The sequence below is a fragment of the Rana temporaria genome, chromosome 10 (genome assembly GCF_905171775.1).
Source record: "Rana temporaria chromosome 10, aRanTem1.1, whole genome shotgun sequence".
Classification (NCBI taxonomy): domain Eukaryota; kingdom Metazoa; phylum Chordata; class Amphibia; order Anura; family Ranidae; genus Rana; species Rana temporaria.
The window spans coordinates 25,923,069-25,943,072 of NC_053498.1; the positions used below are offsets into that span (position 1 = coordinate 25,923,069).

General features: G+C 43.1%; 1 protein-coding gene across 1 annotated transcript in view; it reads left to right on the plus strand.

The window, feature by feature from the left end:
* The first annotated feature begins 13,445 nt into the window (after positions 1-13,445).
* Positions 13,446-20,004, plus strand: part of LOC120916462 (carcinoembryonic antigen-related cell adhesion molecule 1-like) — a 56,095-nt gene continuing 49,536 nt past the window's right edge. The window contains exons 1-2 of the mRNA XM_040327439.1: positions 13,446-13,799; positions 19,174-19,530. Coding sequence (XP_040183373.1) covers positions 13,754-13,799; positions 19,174-19,530 — 403 coding nt within the window. The 5' untranslated portion in view covers positions 13,446-13,753. The remainder of the gene's footprint in view (positions 13,800-19,173; positions 19,531-20,004) is intronic.

Consider the following 20,004-nt stretch of genomic DNA (forward strand, 5'->3'; position numbering starts at 1 on the left):
CTCCCTGGACACTTTTGATTTGATCCCGGGACACTTTTGTTTTGCTCCCGGGACACTTTTGTTTTGCTCCCGGGACACATTTGTTTTGCTCCAGGGACACATTTGTTTTGCTCCAGGGACACATCTGTTTTGCTCCCGGGACACTTTTGATTTGCTCCCGGGACACTTTTGTTTTGCTCTCGGGACACTTTTGTTTTGCTCCCGGGACACTTTTGTTTTGCTCCCTTGACACTTTTGTTTTGCTCCCGGGACACTTTTGTTTTGCTCCCGGGACACTTTTGTTTTGCTCCCTGGACACTTTTGATTTGATCCCGGGACACTTTTGTTTTGCTCCCGGGACACTTTTGTTTTGCTCCCGGGACACATTTGTTTTGCTCCAGGGACACATTTGTTTTGCTCCAGGGACACATCTGTTTTGCTCCCGGGACACTTTTGATTTGCTCCCGGGACACTTTTGTTTTGCTCTCGGGACACTTTTGTTTTGCTCCCGGGACACTTTTGTTTTGCTCCCTGGACACTTTTGATTTGATCCCGGGACACTTTTGTTTTGCTCCCGGGACACTTTTGTTTTGCTCCCGGGACACTTTTGTTTTGCTCCCGGGACACATTTGTTTTGCTCCAGGGACACATCTGTTTTGCTCCCGGAACACTTTTGATTTGCTCCCGGGACACTTTTGTTTTGCTCTCGGGACACTTTTGTTTTGCTCCCGGGACACTTTTGTTTTGCTCCCGGGACACTTTTGTTTTGCTCCCGGGACACTTTTCTTTTGCTCCCCGGACACTTTTGTTTTGCTCCCAGGACACTTTTGTTTTGCTCCCTGGACACTTTTGTTTTGCTCCCTGGACACTTTTGTTTTGCTCCCTGGACACATTTGTTTTGCTCCCTGGACATTTTTGTTTTGCTCCCCGGACACTTTTGGTTTGCTCCCTGGACACTTTTGTTTTGCTCCCGGGACACTTTTGTTTTGCTCCCTGGACATTTTTGTTTTGCTCCAGGGACACTTTTGTTTTCCTCCCTCGACACTTTTGTTTTGCTCCCTCGACACTTTTGTTTTGCTCCCTTGACACTTTTGTTTTGCTCCCCGGACACTTTTGATTTGCTCCCTTGACACTTTTGTTTTGCTCCCTGGACAATTTTGATTTGCTCCCCGGACAATTTTGATTTGCTCCCTGGACAATTTTGATTTGCTCCCAGGACACTTTTGTTTTGCTCCCAGGACACTTTTGTTTTGCTCCCCGGACACTTTTGTTTTGCTCCCAGGACACATTTGTTTTGCTCCCCGGACACTTTTGTTTTGCTCCCCGGACACTTTTGATTTGCTCCCTTGACACTTTTGTTTTGCTCCCTGGACAATTTTGATTTGCTCCCGGGACACTTTTGTTTTGCTCCCGGGACAATTTTGATTTGCTCCCGGGACAATTTTGATTTGCTCCCGGGACACTTTTGTTTTGCTCCCTTGACACTTTTGTTTTGCTCCCGGGACACTTTTGTTTTGCTCCCTGGACACTTTTGATTTGATCCCGGGACACTTTTGTTTTGCTCCCGGGACACTTTTGTTTTGCTCCTGGGACACATTTGTTTTGCTCTAGGGACACATCTGTTTTGCTCCCGGGACACTTTTGATTTGCTCCCGGGACACTTTTGTTTTGCTCCCGGGACACTTTTGTTTTGCTCCCGGGACACTTTTGTTTTGCTCCCGGGACACTTTTGTTTTGCTCCCGGGACACTTTTGTTTTGCTCCCGGGACACTTTTCTTTTGCTCCCCGGACACTTTTGATTTGCTCCCTTGACACTTTTGTTTTGCTCCCTGGACAATTTTGATTTGCTCCCAGGACACTTTTGTTTTGCTCCCAGGACACTTTTGTTTTGCTCCCCGGACACTTTTGTTTTGCTCCCAGGACACATTTGTTTTGCTCCCCGGACACTTTTGTTTTGCTCCCTTGACACTTTTGTTTTGCTCCCTTGACACTTTTGTTTTGCTCCCCGGACACTTTTGATTTGCTCCCTTGACACTTTTGATTTGCTCCCTGGACAATTTTGATTTGCTCCCTGGACACTTTTGTTTTGCTCCCTGGACAATTTTGATTTGCTCCCAGGACACTTTTGTTTTGCTCCCGGGACACTTTTGTTTTGCTCCCGGGACACATTTGTTTTGCTCCAAGGACACATCTGTTTTGCTCCCGGGACACTTTTGTTTTGCTCCCGGGGCAATTTTGATTTGCTCCCGGGACACTTTTGTTTTGCTCCCGGGACACTTTTGTTTTTCTCCCGGGACACTTTTGTTTTGCTCCCTTGACACTTTTGTTTTGCTCCCTGGACACTTTTGTTTTGCTCCCAGGACACTTTTGTTTTGCTCCCGGGACACTTTTGTTTTGCTCCAAGGACACATCTGTTTTGCTCCCGGGACACTTTTGTTTTGCTCCCGGGACAATTTTGATTTGCTCCCGGGACAATTTTGATTTGCTCCCAGGACACTTTTGTTTTGCTCCCTTGACACTTTTGTTTTGCTCCCGGGACACTTTTGTTTTGCTCCCGGGACACTTTTGTTTTGCTCCCTGGACACTTTTGATTTGATCCCGGGACACTTTTGTTTTGCTCCCGGGACACTTTTGTTTTGCTCCCGGGACACATTTGTTTTGCTCCAGGGACACATTTGTTTTGCTCCAGGGACACATCTGTTTTGCTCCCGGGACACTTTTGATTTGCTCCCGGGACACTTTTGTTTTGCTCTCGGGACACTTTTGTTTTGCTCCCGGGACACTTTTGTTTTGCTCCCTTGACACTTTTGTTTTGCTCCCGGGACACTTTTGTTTTGCTCCCGGGACACTTTTGTTTTGCTCCCTGGACACTTTTGATTTGATCCCGGGACACTTTTGTTTTGCTCCCGGGACACTTTTGTTTTGCTCCCGGGACACATTTGTTTTGCTCCAGGGACACATTTGTTTTGCTCCAGGGACACATTTGTTTTGCTCCAGGGACACATCTGTTTTGCTCCCGGGACACTTTTGATTTGCTCCCGGGACACTTTTGTTTTGCTCTCGGGACACTTTTGTTTTGCTCTCGGGACACTTTTGTTTTGCTCCCTTGACACTTTTGTTTTGCTCCCGGGACACTTTTGTTTTGCTCCCGGGACACTTTTGTTTTGCTCCCTGGACACTTTTGATTTGATCCCGGGACACTTTTGTTTTGCTCCCGGGACACTTTTGTTTTGCTCCCGGGACACATTTGTTTTGCTCCAGGGACACATCTGTTTTGCTCCCGGGACACTTTTGATTTGCTCCCGGGACACTTTTGTTTTGCTCCCGGGACACTTTTGTTTTGCTCCCGGGACACTTTTGTTTTGCTCCCGGGACACTTTTGTTTTGCTCCCGGGACACTTTTCTTTTGCTCCCCGGACACTTTTGTTTTGCTCCCAGGACACTTTTGTTTTGCTCCCTGGACACTTTTGTTTTGCTCCCTGGACACTTTTGTTTTGCTCCCTGGACACATTTGTTTTGCTCCCAGGACACATTTGTTTTGCTCCCTGGACACTTTTGTTTTGCTCCCTGGACACATTTGTTTTGCTCCCTGGACATTTTTGTTTTGCTCCCGGGACACTTTTGGTTTGCTCCCTGGACACTTTTGTTTTGCTCCCGGGACACTTTTGTTTTGCTCCCCGGACACTTTTGTTTTGCTCCCAGGACACATTTGTTTTGCTCCCCGGACACTTTTGATTTGCTCCCTTGACACTTTTGTTTTGCTCCCTGGACAATTTTGATTTGCTCCCAGGACACTTTTGTTTTGCTCCCTGGACACTTTTGTTTTGCTCCCGGGACACTTTTGTTTTGCTCCCTTGACACTTTTGTTTTGCTCCCTTGACACTTTTGTTTTGCTCCCCGGACACTTTTGATTTGCTCCCTTGACACTTTTGTTTTGCTCCCTGGACAATTTTGATTTGCTCCCTGGACACTTTTGTTTTGCTCCCTGGACAATTTTGATTTGCTCCCAGGACACTTTTGTTTTGCTCCCGGGACACTTTTGTTTTGCTCCCGGGACACATTTGTTTTGCTCCAAGGACACATCTGTTTTGCTCCCGGGACACTTTTGTTTTGCTCCCGGGGCAATTTTGATTTGCTCCCGGGACACTTTTGTTTTGCTCCCGGGACACTTTTGTTTTGCTCCCGGGACACTTTTGTTTTGCTCCCTTGACACTTTTGTTTTGCTCCCTGGACACTTTTGTTTTGCTCCCAGGACACTTTTGTTTTGCTCCCTGGACATTTTTGTTTTGCTCCAGGGACACTTTTGTTTTCCTCCCTCGACACTTTTGTTTTGCTCCCTCGACACTTTTGTTTTGCTCCCTTGACACTTTTGTTTTGCTCCCCGGACACTTTTGATTTGCTCCCTTGACACTTTTGTTTTGCTCCCTGGACAATTTTGATTTGCTCCCTGGACACTTTTGATTTGCTCCCTTGACACTTTTGTTTTGCTCCCCGGACAATTTTGATTTGCTCCCCGGACAATTTTGATTTGCTCCCTGGACAATTTTGTTTTGCTCCCAGGACACTTTTGTTTTGCTCCCCGGACACTTTTGTTTTGCTCCCAGGACACATTTGTTTTGCTCCCCGGACACTTTTGTTTTGCTCCCCGGACACTTTTGATTTGCTCCCTTGACACGTTTTGCTCCCTTGACACTTTTGTTTTGCTCCCTTGACACTTTTGTTTTGCTCCCCGGACACTTTTGATTTGCTCCCTTGACACTTTTGTTTTGCTCCCTGGACAATTTTGATTTGCTCCCTGGACACTTTTGTTTTGCTCCCTGGACAATTTTGATTTGCTCCCTGGACACTTTTGTTTTGCTCCCGGGACACTTTTGTTTTGCTCCCGGGACACATTTGTTTTGCTCCAAGGACACATCTGTTTTGCTCCCGGGACACTTTTGTTTTGCTCCCGGGGCAATTTTGATTTGCTCCCGGGACACTTTTGTTTTGCTCCCGGGACACTTTTGTTTTGCTCCCTTGACACTTTTGTTTTGCTCCCTGGACACTTTTGTTTTGCTCCCAGGACACTTTTGTTTTGCTCCCGGGACACTTTTGTTTTGCTCCCGGGACACTTTTGTTTTGCTCCCGGGACAATTTTGATTTGCTCCCGGGACAATTTTGATTTGCTCCCGGGACACTTTTGTTTTGCTCCCTTGACACTTTTGTTTTGCTCCCGGGACACTTTTGTTTTGCTCCCTGGACACTTTTGATTTGATCCCGGGACACTTTTGTTTTGCTCCCGGGACACTTTTGTTTTGCTCCTGGGACACATTTGTTTTGCTCCAGGGACACATCTGTTTTGCTCCCGGGACACTTTTGATTTGCTCCCGGGACACTTTTGTTTTGCTCCCGGGACACTTTTGTTTTGCTCCCGGGACACTTTTGTTTTGCTCCCGGGACACTTTTCTTTTGCTCCCCGGACACTTTTGATTTGCTCCCTTGACACTTTTGTTTTGCTCCCTGGACAATTTTGATTTGCTCCCAGGACACTTTTGTTTTGCTCCCAGGACACTTTTGTTTTGCTCCCCGGACACTTTTGTTTTGCTCCCAGGACACATTTGTTTTGCTCCCCGGACACTTTTGTTTTGCTCCCTTGACACTTTTGTTTTGCTCCCTTGACACTTTTGTTTTGCTCCCCGGACACTTTTGATTTGCTCCCTTGACACTTTTGTTTTGCTCCCTGGACAATTTTGATTTGCTCCCTGGACACTTTTGTTTTGCTCCCGGGACACTTTTGTTTTGCTCCCGGGACACATTTGTTTTGCTCCAAGGACACATCTGTTTTGCTCCCGGGGCAATTTTGATTTGCTCCCGGGACACTTTTGATTTGCTCCCGGGACACTTTTGTTTTGCTCCCCGGACACTTTTGATTTGCTCCCTTGACACTTTTGTTTTGCTCCCTGGACACTTTTGTTTTGCTCCCTGGACACTTTTGTTTTGCTCCCTGGACAATTTTGATTTGCTCCCAGGACACTTTTGTTTTGCTCCCGGGACACTTTTGTTTTGCTCCCGGGACACTTTTGTTTTGCTCCAAGGACAATTTTGATTTGCTCCCAGGACACTTTTGTTTTGCTCCCGGGACACTTTTGTTTTGCTCCCGGGACACATTTGTTTTGCTCCAAGGACACATCTGTTTTGCTCCCGGGACACTTTTGTTTTGCTCCCGGGGCAATTTTGATTTGCTCCCGGGACACTTTTGTTTTGCTCCCGGGACACTTTTGTTTTTCTCCCGGGACACTTTTGTTTTGCTCCCTTGACACTTTTGTTTTGCTCCCTGGACACTTTTGTTTTGCTCCCGGGACACTTTTGTTTTGCTCCCGGGACACTTTTGTTTTGCTCCAAGGACACATCTGTTTTGCTCCCGGGACACTTTTGTTTTGCTCCCGGGACAATTTTGATTTGCTCCCAGGACACTTTTGTTTTGCTCCCAGGACACTTTTGTTTTGCTCCCAGGACACTTTTGTTTTGCTCCCCGGACACTTTTGATTTGCTCCCTCGACACTTTTGATTTGCTCCCTCGACACTTTTGATTTGCTCCCTCGACACTTTTGATTTGCTCCCTCGACACTTTTGATTTGCTCCCTCGACACTTTTGTTTTGCTCCCTCGACACTTTTGTTTTGCTCCCTCGACACTTTTGTTTTGCTCCCTCGACACTTTTGTTTTGCTCCCGGGACACTTTTGTTTTGCTCCCGGGACACTTTTGTTTTGCTCCCGGGACACTTTTGTTTTGCTCCCGGGACACTTTTGTTTTGCTCCCGGGACACTTTTGTTTTGCTCCCGGGACACTTTTGTTTTGCTCCCGGGACACTTTTGTTTTGCTCCCGGGACACTTTTGTTTTGCTCCCGGGACACTTTTGTTTTGCTCCCGGGACACTTTTGTTTTGCTCCCGGGACACTTTTGTTTTGCTCCAGGGACACTTGTGTTGAGGGGAGAGTTTTATGTAAAAATAAGAGGCAAGGGGGAGTCTTAAAACTCCCCCCTACCTCTTTTTTTTACTAAAGACTTGCCCCCTACCTCTTTTTTTCATAAGACTACCCCCTTACCTCTTTTTTTATGTTAGACTCCCCTCTTTGTAAGGTAAGACTCCCCCTTACCTCTTTTTTACATAAGACTCCCCCCATACCTCTTTTTTACATAAGACTCCCCCCATACCTCTTTTTTACATAAGTAAAAAAAAGAGGTAAGGGCAGAGTCTAACATAAAAAAGAGGTAAGGGGGGAGTTTTATGTAAAAAAGAGGTAAGGGGGCAGTCTTACGTAAAAAAAAAAGAGGTAAGGGGGCAGTCTTATGTAAAAAAGAGGTAAGGGGGGAGTCTTATGTAATAAAGAGGTAAGGGGGGAGTCCTACGTAATAAAGAGGTAAGGGGGGAGTCTTATGTTAAAAAGAGGTAAGGGGGGAGTCTTATGTAAAAAGGAGGTAAGGGGGGAGTCTTACGTAAAAAAGAGGTAAGGGGGGAGTCTTACCTTACAGAGAGGTACGGGGGGAGTATTATGTAAAAAAAAAAAAAAGAGGTAAGGGGGAGCCTTATGTAAAAAAAGAGGTAAGGGGGGAGTCTTACATAAAAAAGAGGTAAGGGAGGAGTATTATGTAAAAAAGAGGTAAGGGGGGAGTCTTATGTAAAAAAAAGGTAAGGGGGAGTCTTACCTTACAAAGAGGTAGGGGGGAGTATTATGTAAAAAAGAGGTAAGGGGGAGTCTTATGTAAAAAAGAGGTAGGGGGAGTCTTACGTAAAAAAGAGGTAAGGGGGGAGTCTTATGTAAAACAGGGGTAAGGGGGGAGTCTTATGTAAAAAAGAGGTAAGGGGGGAGTCTTATGTAAAAAAGAGGTAAGGGGGGAGTCTTACCTTACAAACAGGTAAGGGGGGAGTCTTATGTAAAAAAAGAGGTAAGGGGGAGTCTTATGTAAAAAAGAGGTAAGGGGGAGACTTATGTAAAAAAGAGGTAGGGGGAGTCTTACGTAAAAAAGAGGTAAGGGGGGAGTCTTATGTAAAAAAGAGGTAAGGGGGGAGTCTTACCTTACAAACAGGTAAGGGGGGAGTCTTATGTAAAAAAGAGGTAAGGGGGAGACTTATGTAAAAAAGAGGTAAGGGGGAGACTTGCAGTACAAAGAGGTAAGGGGGGAGTCTTACGTAAAAAAGAGGTAAGGGGGGAGTCTTACCTTGCAAAGAGGTAAGGGTTGAGTCTTATGTAAAAAAGAGGTAAGGGGGGAGTCTTATATAAAATAGAGGTAAGGGGGGAGTCTTATATAAAATAGAGGTAAGGGGGGAGTCTTACATAAAAAAGAGGTAAGGGGGGAGTCTTACGTAAAAAAGAGGTAAGGGGGGAGTCTTACCTTACAAAGAGGTAAGGGGGAGTCTTATGTAAAAAAGAGGTAGGGGGGAGTCTTACATAAAAAAGAGTTCAGGGGGGAGTCTAATGTAAAAAAGAGGTAAGGGGGGAGTCTAATGTAAAAAAGAGGTAAGGGGGGAGTCTAATGTAAAAAAGAGGTAAGGGGGGAGTCTTATGTAAAAAAAAAAAGGTAAGTGGGGAGTCTTACCTTACAAAGAGGTAAGGGGGGAGTCTTACCTTACAAAGAGGTAAGGGGGGAGTCTAATGTAAAAAAGAGGTAAGGGGGGAGTCTTATGTAAAAAAGAGGTAAGGGGGGAGTATTATGTAAAAATGAGGTAAGGGGGGAGTATTATGTAAAAATGAGGTAAGGGGGGAGTATTATGTAAAAAAGAGTTCAGGGGGGAGTCTTATGTAAAAAAGAGGTAAGGGGGAGACTTACCTTACAAAGAGGTAAGGGGGAGTCCTACGTAAAAAAGAGGTAAGGGGGGAGTCTTATGTAAAAAAGAGGTTAGGGGGGAGTTTTATGTAAAAAAAGAGGTAAGGGCGGAGTTTTATGTAAAAAAAGAGGTAAGGGGGGAGTATTATGTAAAAAAAGAGGTAAGGGGGGAGTCTTATGTAAAAAAGAGGTAAGGGGGGAGTCTTATGTAAAAAAAAGGTAAGGGGGGAGTATTATGTAAAAAAAAGAGGTAAGGGGGAGTCTTACCTTAAAAAGAGGTAAGGGGGAGTCTTACCTTAAAAAGAGGTAAGGGGGGAGTCTTACCTTACAAAGAAGTAAGGGGGGAGTCTTAGATAAGATTCTACCTTTACCTCTTTTTTTTTTACATAAGACTCCCCCCTTACCTCATTTTTATGTAAGGTAAGACTCCCCCCTTACCTCTTTTTTTACATAAGACTCCCCCCTTACCTCTTTTTTACATATGACTCCCCCCTTACCTCTTTTTTACTTAAGACTCCCCCCTTACCTCTTTGTAAGATAAGGGGGGAGTCTTAAGTAAAAAAGAGGTAAGGGGGAGACTTACCTTACAAAGAGGTAAGGGGGGAGTCTTAAGTAAAAAAGAGGTAAGGGGGGAGTCTTACCTTACAAAGAAGTAAGGGGGGAGTCTTATGTAAAAAAGAGGTAAGGGGGAGTCTTACCTTAAAAAGAGGTAAGGGGGGAGTGTTATGTAAAAAAGAGGTAAGGGGGGAGTCTTACATAAAAATGAGGTAAGGGGGGAGTCTTATGTAAAAAAAAAAGAGGTAAAGGTAGAGTCTTATCTAAGACTCCCCCCTTACCTCATTTTTATGTAAGACTCCCCCCTTACCTCTTTTTTACATAACACTCCCCCCTTACCTCTTTTTTTACATAAGACTCCCCCTTACCTCTTTTTTACATAATACTCCCCCCTTACCTCTTTTTAAGGTAAGACTCCCCCTTACCTTTTCTTACATAAAACTCCCCCCTTACCTCTTTTTTTTTACATAATACTCCCCCCTTACCTTTTTTTTTACATAAGACTCCCCCCTTACCTCTTTTTTACATAAGACTCCCCCTTACCTCTTTTTTTACATAAGACTCCCCCCTTACCTCTTTGTAATGTAAAAAAGAGGTAAGGGGGAGTCTTATCTTACAAAGAGGTAAGGGGGGAGTCTTATGTAAAAAAGAGGTAAGGGGGGAGTATTATGTAAAAAAAAGGTAAGGGGGGAGTATTATGGAAAAAAAAGAGGTAAGGGGGGAGTTTTATGTAAAAAAAGGTAAGGGGGAGTCTTACCTTAAAAAGAGGTAAGGGGGAGTCTTACCTTAAAAAGAGGTAAGGGGGAGTCTTATGTAAAAAATAGGTAAGGGGGGAGTCTTCTGTAAAAAAAGAGGTAAGGGGGGAGTATTATGTAAAAAAGAGGTAAGGGGGGAGTCTTGTGTAAAAAAGAGGTAAGGGGGGAGTATTATGTAAAAAAGAGGTAAGGGGGGAGTCTTACATATAAAAGAGGTAAGGGGGGAGTCTTATGTAAAAAAAGAGGTAAGGGGGGAGTCTTATGTAAAAAAGAGGTAAGGGGGGAGTCTTATGTAAAAAAGAGGTAAGGGGGGAGTCTTATGTAAAAAAGAGGTAAGGGGGGAGTCTTATGTAAAAAAGAGGTAAGGGGGGAGTCTTATGTAAAAAAGAGGTAAGGGGGGAGTCTTATGTAAAAAAGAGGTAGGGGGGAGTCTTACGTAAAAAAGAGGTAAGGGGGGAGTCTTATGTAAAAAAGAGGTAAGGCGGAGTCTTATGTAAAAAAAAGAGGTAAGGGGGAGTCTTACCTTACAAAGAGGTAAGGGGGGAGTCTTATGTAAAAAAAAGAGGTAAGGGGGGAGTCTTATGTAAAAAAAAAAAGGTACATGGCTTCATTCCTCACATGACTGGGCTATAAATATTCCTGGCTATGCACTCTTTCGGAGAGACAGGGTAAAAAGGAAAGGTGGAGGTGTCTGTCTCTATGTGAGAAGTGATCTCAAAGTGAGTGTGTGAATGAGGACCTAATTGATGGAGAGTGTAATGTGGCTGAAGCATTATGGGTGGAACTGCATATAGATGTGCGTAGTTCAAAGTTAATCATTGAAGTTTGTTATAGACCACCCAATGTTAACGAGGAGGTGGAGACTCAGCTCTTTGCACAGATGGAAAGGGCTGGGACGGTGATAATAATGAGGGATTTTAACTACCTGGAAAAGAAAAGATCTTTAAAAAAAAAAATGAAGGAACACCATCATTGTTTAAATGTTACAAATGTTACAAAGAATAAAACAGAATATGTAAAAAGGAAATCAAGGACACAAAAAATTCTAAACGAATGACAGATTGCAAAAGATAGTAGGACAAACCCCCCAAAATTATTCAAATATATTAATAAAAAGGTAAAAAGGTCAGGTCTGAGCATGTAGGCCCTTTACAAAATAATCTAGAGTGGTGACTGGGGACAAAGAAGGCAAATTCATTTAATACTTTCTTCAGCTCTGTGTATACAAATGAGCATGGGGGGGGGGGGGGGGGTCATGTCTATAAAGGGGGTGGTATTGGCACTGCCCCAAATGATCCACAATGGCTCAAAAGTGATATGGCGTAGAGCCAATGTGGTGCCACTGCCTATATTTTAAAATGGAACAAAGTCTTTACCAAGTAACTATAGACCTGATAGTTTAACTTCCATAGTTGAGAAAATACAGGAGAATTTAATATAAGACCACATACAGTAGATGAGTTCTTGCTGGAAAAAAACAAAATACAACATGGGTTCATGAAAGACAGAAGTTGTCAAACAAATCTGTTTTATTTTTATGAAGAGGTAAGTAAAACCTTGGACAGAGGGGTGGCGGTGGACGTGGTATACTTGGACTTTGCAATAGCTTTCGATACAGTTCCGCACACTCATGTGTAAGGTAAAGTCTACAGGATTGGAAAGATCGGTTTCTAAATGAATAGAAAACTGGCTAAAATAATTCAGAGAGTAGTTGTTAATGATTCCTTTTATTTTTATTTTTTTTAATCAGGTAATTTTTATTGAGAACATATTTTTTTCCTAATAGTTTACATAAAAATGTTAACAAACAAAACACTTCCATAAAACAAGCGAGAGAGAGAAAAAAAACCCCACATAATTACATCATGCAACCCACAGATCACACCATTGCTCTCATATAAAACCTTCCAATACAACAATGGATTTTCCATACAAAATTTTCCTGTATACATAAGTTTTAAATCAGAAAAATTTTATATTTGCAGAGCTATTATCCTACCCCAGCACAAATTATAATCTGGGGCTTAAGGGACACACTGGCAGATGATGCCATTAGCTGACCAGGTCATCTCTCTGCAACTGAGCAGTATGTGTAGCTAATGTAGAGTCTTGCCATCAGGACCACATTTTTTTAAACTTTTTAGGACAATTTCTGTGTTTATAGGTCAATTCCTCCCTTCTCATGTTAAAATTAATAGCTTCTGCCCACTGAATACTTGTTGGTGGAGTAGATATCCTATTTTGCAAAATATGGTTAATGATTCTTACTCTGAATGGTTTAAGGTTATCAGTGGTGTACCCCAAGGTTCAGTGCTGGGACCCTTACTTTTTAATATCTTGATATAAAAATGATATTGGGTCTGGAATTAAAAGTACAATTTCAGTGTTTGCAGATGACAGCAAACTTTGCAGTGGAATAACATCCTTACAGGATGTCTCCAACTTACAAGCCGACCTCAATGCACGGTTTAATTGGGCGACTATGTGGTAAATGAGGTTAATGTTGATAAATGTAAAGTTTTGCACTGGGGGCTAAGAATATGCATGTGTCATACATACTAGGGGGAGTACAACTGGGGTAGTTAATAGTGGAGAGGGATCTGGGGGTTTTGGTAGATAATAAGCTTAATACCATACAATGCCAAGCTGCAGTTTCCAAAGCGAGCAAAGTCCTTTCTTGTATTAAGACAGGTATGGACTCCAGAGACAGAGATATAATTTTGCCCCTGTACAAATCATTAGTAAGACCTCATCTGGAATATGCGGTTCAGTTTTGGCCACCAGTTCTCAAAAAGGATATCGGGGAACTGGAGAAAGGGCAGAGAAGGGCAACCAAACTGATAAGAGGCATGGAGGAGCTCAGCTATGAGGATAGATTGGAGGAACTGAATTTATTCTCTCTTGAGAAGAGGAGATTAAGCGGGGATATGATCAACATGTACAAATATATAAGGGGTCCATATAGTGAACTTGGTGTTGAGTTATTCACTTTATGGTCAAAACAGAGGGCACTCTTTACGTCTAGAGGAAAAGAGATTTCATCTTCAAATACAGAAAGGTTTCTTCACAGTAAGAGCTGTGAAAATGTGCAATAGACTCCCTCCAGAGGTGGTTCTGGCCAGCTCGGTAGATTGCTTTAAGAAAATTAATCCAGGGAATATCTGATTGTATCTCGGGGGATCAGGAAGACATTTTTTCCCCTGCTGTAACAAATCGGATCATGCTTAGCTGGGGTTTTTCACCTTCCTCTGGATCAACTGTGGATATAGAATTGTGTATATGGGATTGTATGATATTATTTATTTATTTTTATGGTTGAACTTGTGTCTTTTTACATTTATGTAACTATGTAAATATGTTTGAGTGTAAACTAGCCGCGTGCAGAATATTGCATTACTTCCCTTATTGTACCTCCCACACTTTGTATTTCCCCATTCACAGGGAGTCACACAGACATAGAGCAGCCACAGGGGAACACTGGAGATAAAGCACATAGAATCTGAGATCTACTGTATAGCCTTTAACATATTTGGGTTTTAAGTAAGGGAATGTAATATATCAACAGTGACCCCGGAGGATTGCCAGGAACAGAGATGCCATGGTGAACAAGAAAGAAATCCCTGTTTAATTTATGTGTCAAAGTTTGTGCACTAAAGAAAATGATCGCCAAGCAACATTCCTTCGGCTCCAGTGTTATTGTGTCAGGTAAGTGTAGCAACTACCATGGGAGAAAAACTGGTAATGACATGATATGGTTGTATATCTAAAGATTGGTGTATGTGGTGCTATTTTCTGCCCTGTTTTGTCTTGAAGTTAACCTGTCATGGGAGAAATATGGGCATTGCCTGGTTGCCTGTTTAACACCGATGAATGGCTTAGATGTCACCCATTATGCCTGTCTGACTGCTGAGTACTGTAAATGTCCCAGTCTGCTGGTTAGTGGATGGTCCTGATCAGGACACTGGAGGACAAAAAGTATATGATTGGGAAGGGGGGGTCTGGAGGTAGAGACAGGGAGGGAGATGATTGAGTTGTTAGATGAGGAGAAGTGAACAATGGGAAGGGTTGATGGTTTTCTGTGGGAGAAAAGCTGTAAATGCCATACACGGCTGGCGGGGGCAGAGGAAGACAGGTGCTGGGAAAAATCAAACATGCATGGGTTTGATTTACATGCATTTTCACAAACCATGCTCAAAATGAGGAAAATCCAAATTTTATCCTGAACCCCAATAAAGTCTACCGGGGGGGGAAATCTTGAAATTCTATTTGGTCCATTTTTAGGGCAAAATAAGCATACAATTGTCAAACAAAACAGTGCTGGGCCCTGCCATAAAGGACAAGTGCTAATTCCTGCCACAGCCCAAAGCAGGAAATAGTAGTGTAGCGATACCCCCGTGAGGGCCGCTGGTTGAATCTGTATCCCACTGGTTGCCCCGACCCTGTAAGTCCTCCGCCACCGCTGACACCCTGGGTTCCGACATTTTCTATCAGTAACAATAATGAAATCGACACACTTGAACCAATAAGCTTTGACTACAAATATTTCAAAGGCAGTTAAAGGTGAACAACATGAACTTACACTTTATAGAAATACTTCAGGCAAAATGTCACTGGTGATAAAACAGCAACAGCAGTGAATCATATCAGATATAAAGACTGGCAGCCCTTATGTAAACATATGTGGCCTATGTGAACAGGCAGAAGAAAAGCAGGGAAATTACTTTTAGCTATGCCAGACCATTCCCTTCTGTATCTCAGCCCACAGGCGCAAGCAATAAACAAAGTATTATTACATTCAACAAACTGTTATAAGTTGTGGAATTTAACCTGCTCCCTCAAAGAGTTCTAGGCAAATTCAGTCTCTATGAGCAAAGCAAAAAAATCTCTTATGATGGGGGGGGGGGGGGGGGGGGGGGGGTTAGGCATAGCCCTTTGATACAGAAATTAAGTCCTTTGGTCTTCAGTTATCACTTAGGAGAGTTGTATTAGAAGCAATCCTGTGTAGCAGAGCAAAACAATTCAACTTGTTTAGCTTTAACAAGCAAAGAAAGCAGAATATTCCTGGGTTGTTTGAGTGCAGAGTGATCACTGTGATCGTTGACTTAAGGCACTGTATCCTGTGGTACTACAAGTAACAGCAAGGTGAATGGAAACAATTGTGTCTGTATACAGTGTCTATGTAGCTGGATGTACTTATTCTATGGTACTACATGTAACAGCAAGGTGAATGGAAACAATTGTGTCTGTATACAGTGTCTATGTAGCTGGATGTACTTATTCTATGGTACTACATGTGACAGCAGGGTGAATAGAGACAATGGTGTCTGTATACAGTGTCTATGTAGCTTGGGTGTACTTACTCTATGGTACTACATGTGACAGCAGGGTGAATAGAGACAATGGTGTCTGTATACAGTGTCTATGTAGCTGGATGTACTTATCCTACGGTACTACATGTGACAGCAAGGTGAATAGAGACAATCGTGTCTGTATAGAGTGTCTATGTAGCTGGATGGGCAGGTGTCCACTCACTGATACTGCAATTGATGATACTGGTGGTAAAGATAGTGGCTTTACAGGCTCTCCCTTAGGGGATGGCATCCAACCTCCGTCGCATTGAGTTGCCACCTCATCCCTTTAAACCCAAACATATATTAATTACGCAGGTTCTGAGGCTGATTAAGGTGGTAATTAAACTCACTTGGTTCCTTATCTGCATTAAATTAGCCTCAGGACCTGTGTATTCATATTTGTTCGGGTTTAAAGGGATGAGGTGGCAACCTTACTGTCGCACCATGCCGTGTCCCACCCGGATCAGCGACAGCATGATTTAGAGGGAGCAGAAGTGGCCTCCAGGCTATTGCTGGACAGTAAGGCAGTGATGTCCGCAGATGCCCCAAGGATACACATGTGGTGATTCTTCTTGCACAAGCCATGACTAGCAACAAAAATTGAACATGCCCCCAAAAACAAACATAAAACCTAAGGGCCCATTTACACTAGAATGAATTCTGTGCATGGTTCAAGTAGCGTCATGTCACAACTGAGTATAAAAGAGAAGAGAGGCTCCTCTAAGTGTAGCAAAATGGTTACATTTAATGAAGGTACAACATTTAGCAACATATTGCTACACTTAGAGGCGCCTCTCTTCTCTTTTATACTCTGTAGCTCCTGATGGATTTTGCTTCTAATCCCCTTGGGGAGGCTTCCATTTGTGGATGGACATTTTATGGTTTACACAACTCATCACATTGCTATAATCTTTTTATATGGACTATAAACTGAAGGACCTATGAATAAATGGTTGTGGAACGAATCATCAGAGTTTCCATTATTTCTTATGGAGAAACTCGCTTTGATATACAAGTGCTTTGGATTACAAGCATGTTTCCGGAACGAATTAGGCTTGTAATCCAAGGTTTTAGTGTATAAGGTATTTACTGGCAGAAAAAAAAATGTTTTACTATCCAAAGTTAAAACAACAAGGGCAGAAGATTTAATAGATGGAAAGATGAAAAATTCTGGAACCTTTACAACCACTTTAACCTCTTCCCTACCGAGTCATAGTAAAATGACGTTGGCGGGAACCTTTTGTCTTTCAGACTGGACGTCATATGACGTCCTTGCTTGTCCGGCTGCTAGGGGGCGCGCGCGTCCCCGCCGCATTGCTCGGGACCCGGTGCGCGTGTCCGGCGGCCACGATTGCCCACAATCATGGCAGGACCATGGATCTGTGTGTGTAAACACACAGATCCATGTCCTGTCAGCGGTGAGGAGACTGATGTGTGTTCCCAGCACAGAGGAACACACATCGATCTCCTCCCCTTGTGAGTCCCCTCCCCCTAACAGTTAGAACACACTTTAGGGAACATATTTAACCCCTTCAGCGCCCCCTAGTGCTAACCCCTTCCCTGTCAGTCACATTTACACAGTAATCAGTGCAGTTTTATAGCACTAATTGCTGTGTAAATGTAAATGGTCCCAAAAATGTGTCAAAAGTGTCCGATATGTCCGGCGCAATGTCACGGTCACAATAAAAATCGCAGATCGCCGCCATTACTAGTAAAAAAATTAAATAAAAAAATGCCATAATTCTATTCCCTATTTTGTAGACGCTAGAACTTTTGCGCAAACCGATCAAATACGCTTATTGCGATTTTTTACCAAAAATATGTAGAAGAATATGTATTGGTCTAAACTGAGGAAAAAAATGTTTTTTTTTAAAAAATGATGATATTTATTAAATCAAAAAGTAAAAGATATTGGGCCAGATTCTCCAAGAATCTGCGGCAGCATCGCGTAAGCTATTTACACTATGCCGCCGCAACTTACTGGAGCAAGTGCCGTATTCCTCAAGCACTTGCTCCGTAGTTTGCGGCGGCGTAGTGTAAAAGGCCCGGCGTATCCCCGCGTAATTCAAAGGGGGCGGCTTGTATTTAAATTAAGCGCGCCCCCGTGCCGATCGAACTGCGCATGCGCCGGGCTAAAAATAGCCAAGTGCGCATGCTCCAGTTCTCGACGGAAAACGTCAATGACGCCGACGTGTGCGTCATTGACGTAAAGTCGTATTCAAGAACGACTTACGAAAACGACGTACCCGACGGGAAAAGATTACGCGGACCCGACGCCATACTTAACATGGCATACGTCGGACTGGCGTAAGGTTACCCCTCATATAGCAGGGGTAACCTTACGCAAACGACGTAAGCGACGGCTACGCGACGCGATTTCGTTCGGGAATCGGTGTATCAGGCTCATTTGCATAAACAAATGAGACCTGAACGTAAACGCCACCTAGCGGCCGGCGGCGAATTACATTTAAGATCCGACAGTGTAAGTGACTTCAGCGTATCTATGCGAAAATGATTGTAGGAATCAGTCGCATAGATACGCGGGTCAAAAAACAGAGATACGACGGAGTTTCCTGAGATACTCCGTCGTAACTCTTCTGAGAATAAAGCCCATTGTGTTTTTTTTAAAAATTGTCGCTCTTCTTTTGTTTATAGCGTAAAAAATAAAAACTGCAGAGGTGATCAAGTACCACCAAAAGAAAGCTCTATTTGTGGGGGAAAAAAAGGCGTCATTTTTGTTTGGGAGCCACGTCGCACGACCGCGCAATTGTCATTCAAAGTGCGACAGCGCTGAAAACTAAAAATTGGTCTGGGCAGGAAGGGGGTGAAAATGCCCTGTATGGAAGTGGTTAAGGAAGCAAGATGGGAGAAGCAGTACAGTAGGGTGCCAGACAAAAGGAGGCAATTAGGGGGAGGCACTGGCAGTGGATGAGAGGTACAGTATGGGGAAGAATTTAACAATAAAGGCATCACTGGAAAGTTAGAAGAGAAGAACACTGCAGGGAGCACTGGAAATGGATGAGAGGTGGAGTACAGGCGGGCGACAGGAGCACACTTTAGCAAGATTTGTATGTATGTATGTATGTATGTATATATATATATATATATATATATATATATATATATATATATATATATATATATATGTATATATATATTTTATGGAAATTATGAGTTTGAGGGTGCCATTTTTGGGGGGAGCCCCAATACTGAATGACATGCAGGTTAATATCATACAGGGGTCTGCATGTTCCCCTGGTATGAGGACACCAGCGCACATGCCTGCCATGCAAAATTGATTAGCTCTGGGGTGGAGGACACTTTTGATGCCATTTTCTTCAATTAAAAAAAAAAAAAAATCTACTAGCAATAGCTCTCAGTGAAATTAAACGGTGTTAACGGAGAGCTATTGGTGGCAACATGAAAGACTCCCAATAATTACCAAGATTTACCAAAAGATTTGACCAGAAATAAAAATCTATTGTATAGCAGGTTATTTTTGTAACAAGATTTGATTTAACAAGAACAACTGCTCACACAATACATAGAGTGAATGCAGGTAATACGGATGGTTGATACTAATCCAATCCTATCTGGGCAAATGGCTACAAATTACTCATTGGGTACATTTTCCAGTGAATCTTTGATAAAGAGATGCCTTGGCATGACATTCTGTACTTTTGAAACATACAATCTCTGATCTTCTTATCTGTCACTTTCTCTTGCAGTTCTCCTCGGTGTGTTGGTGGATGTGTCCGGTGGAATGATGAGTATTCAGCTGATCCCTCAGAATCCGGTCATCGGAGGATCTGTGACTCTGAGTGTTACTGGGATTACTGGGGGAATTCGGAATTTTGTTTGGTATAAAGGACCGAACACAATCAGAGATTACCAAATCCTTTCATATTTCCCTGGTGATAAGGACCCACTTATTCTCGGACCTCTAAATAATAGTAGGATGACACCTTTCCCTGATGGATCTCTACAGATCTCCAACCTAAATAGAACTGATGAGGGAAATTACATAGTGAAGATGCAAACAAATATAAATCAAAGTGATACACCTGTATACCTGAAAATCTATGGTGAGAAAAATTGTCAGACAGATTCGCCCTTTTTATTATCGTATTTTATTATTTATTGTTTACATTATCTATTTGAAAACCAAAGACATACATGGGTTTGGGGGATTAATCAGGACAACATAAGAGCATAATTTACAAAATATTAATTTACTTGACCACTTAGGCCCATTTCACAAATGCGGACTGTGGGTCAGATCCTCGTAGAGCAGCGCATTCCTACGTCCAGCGTAGCGTATCTCTGATACACTACGCCGCCGTAACTTACAGCGCATTTTCCTTATCCTCAAAGAATTTGCGCCGTAGGTTACGGCGGCGCAATGGCGCGCAATTCAAATGTATGTGATGGGGCGTGTTTTATGTTAATACGTCGTGACCCAACGTAAATGACGGGTTTTTTTAACGGCGCATGCGCCGTCCATGGGGGTATCCCAGTGCGCATGCTCGAAAATATACCGGAACAAGCCAATGTTTACG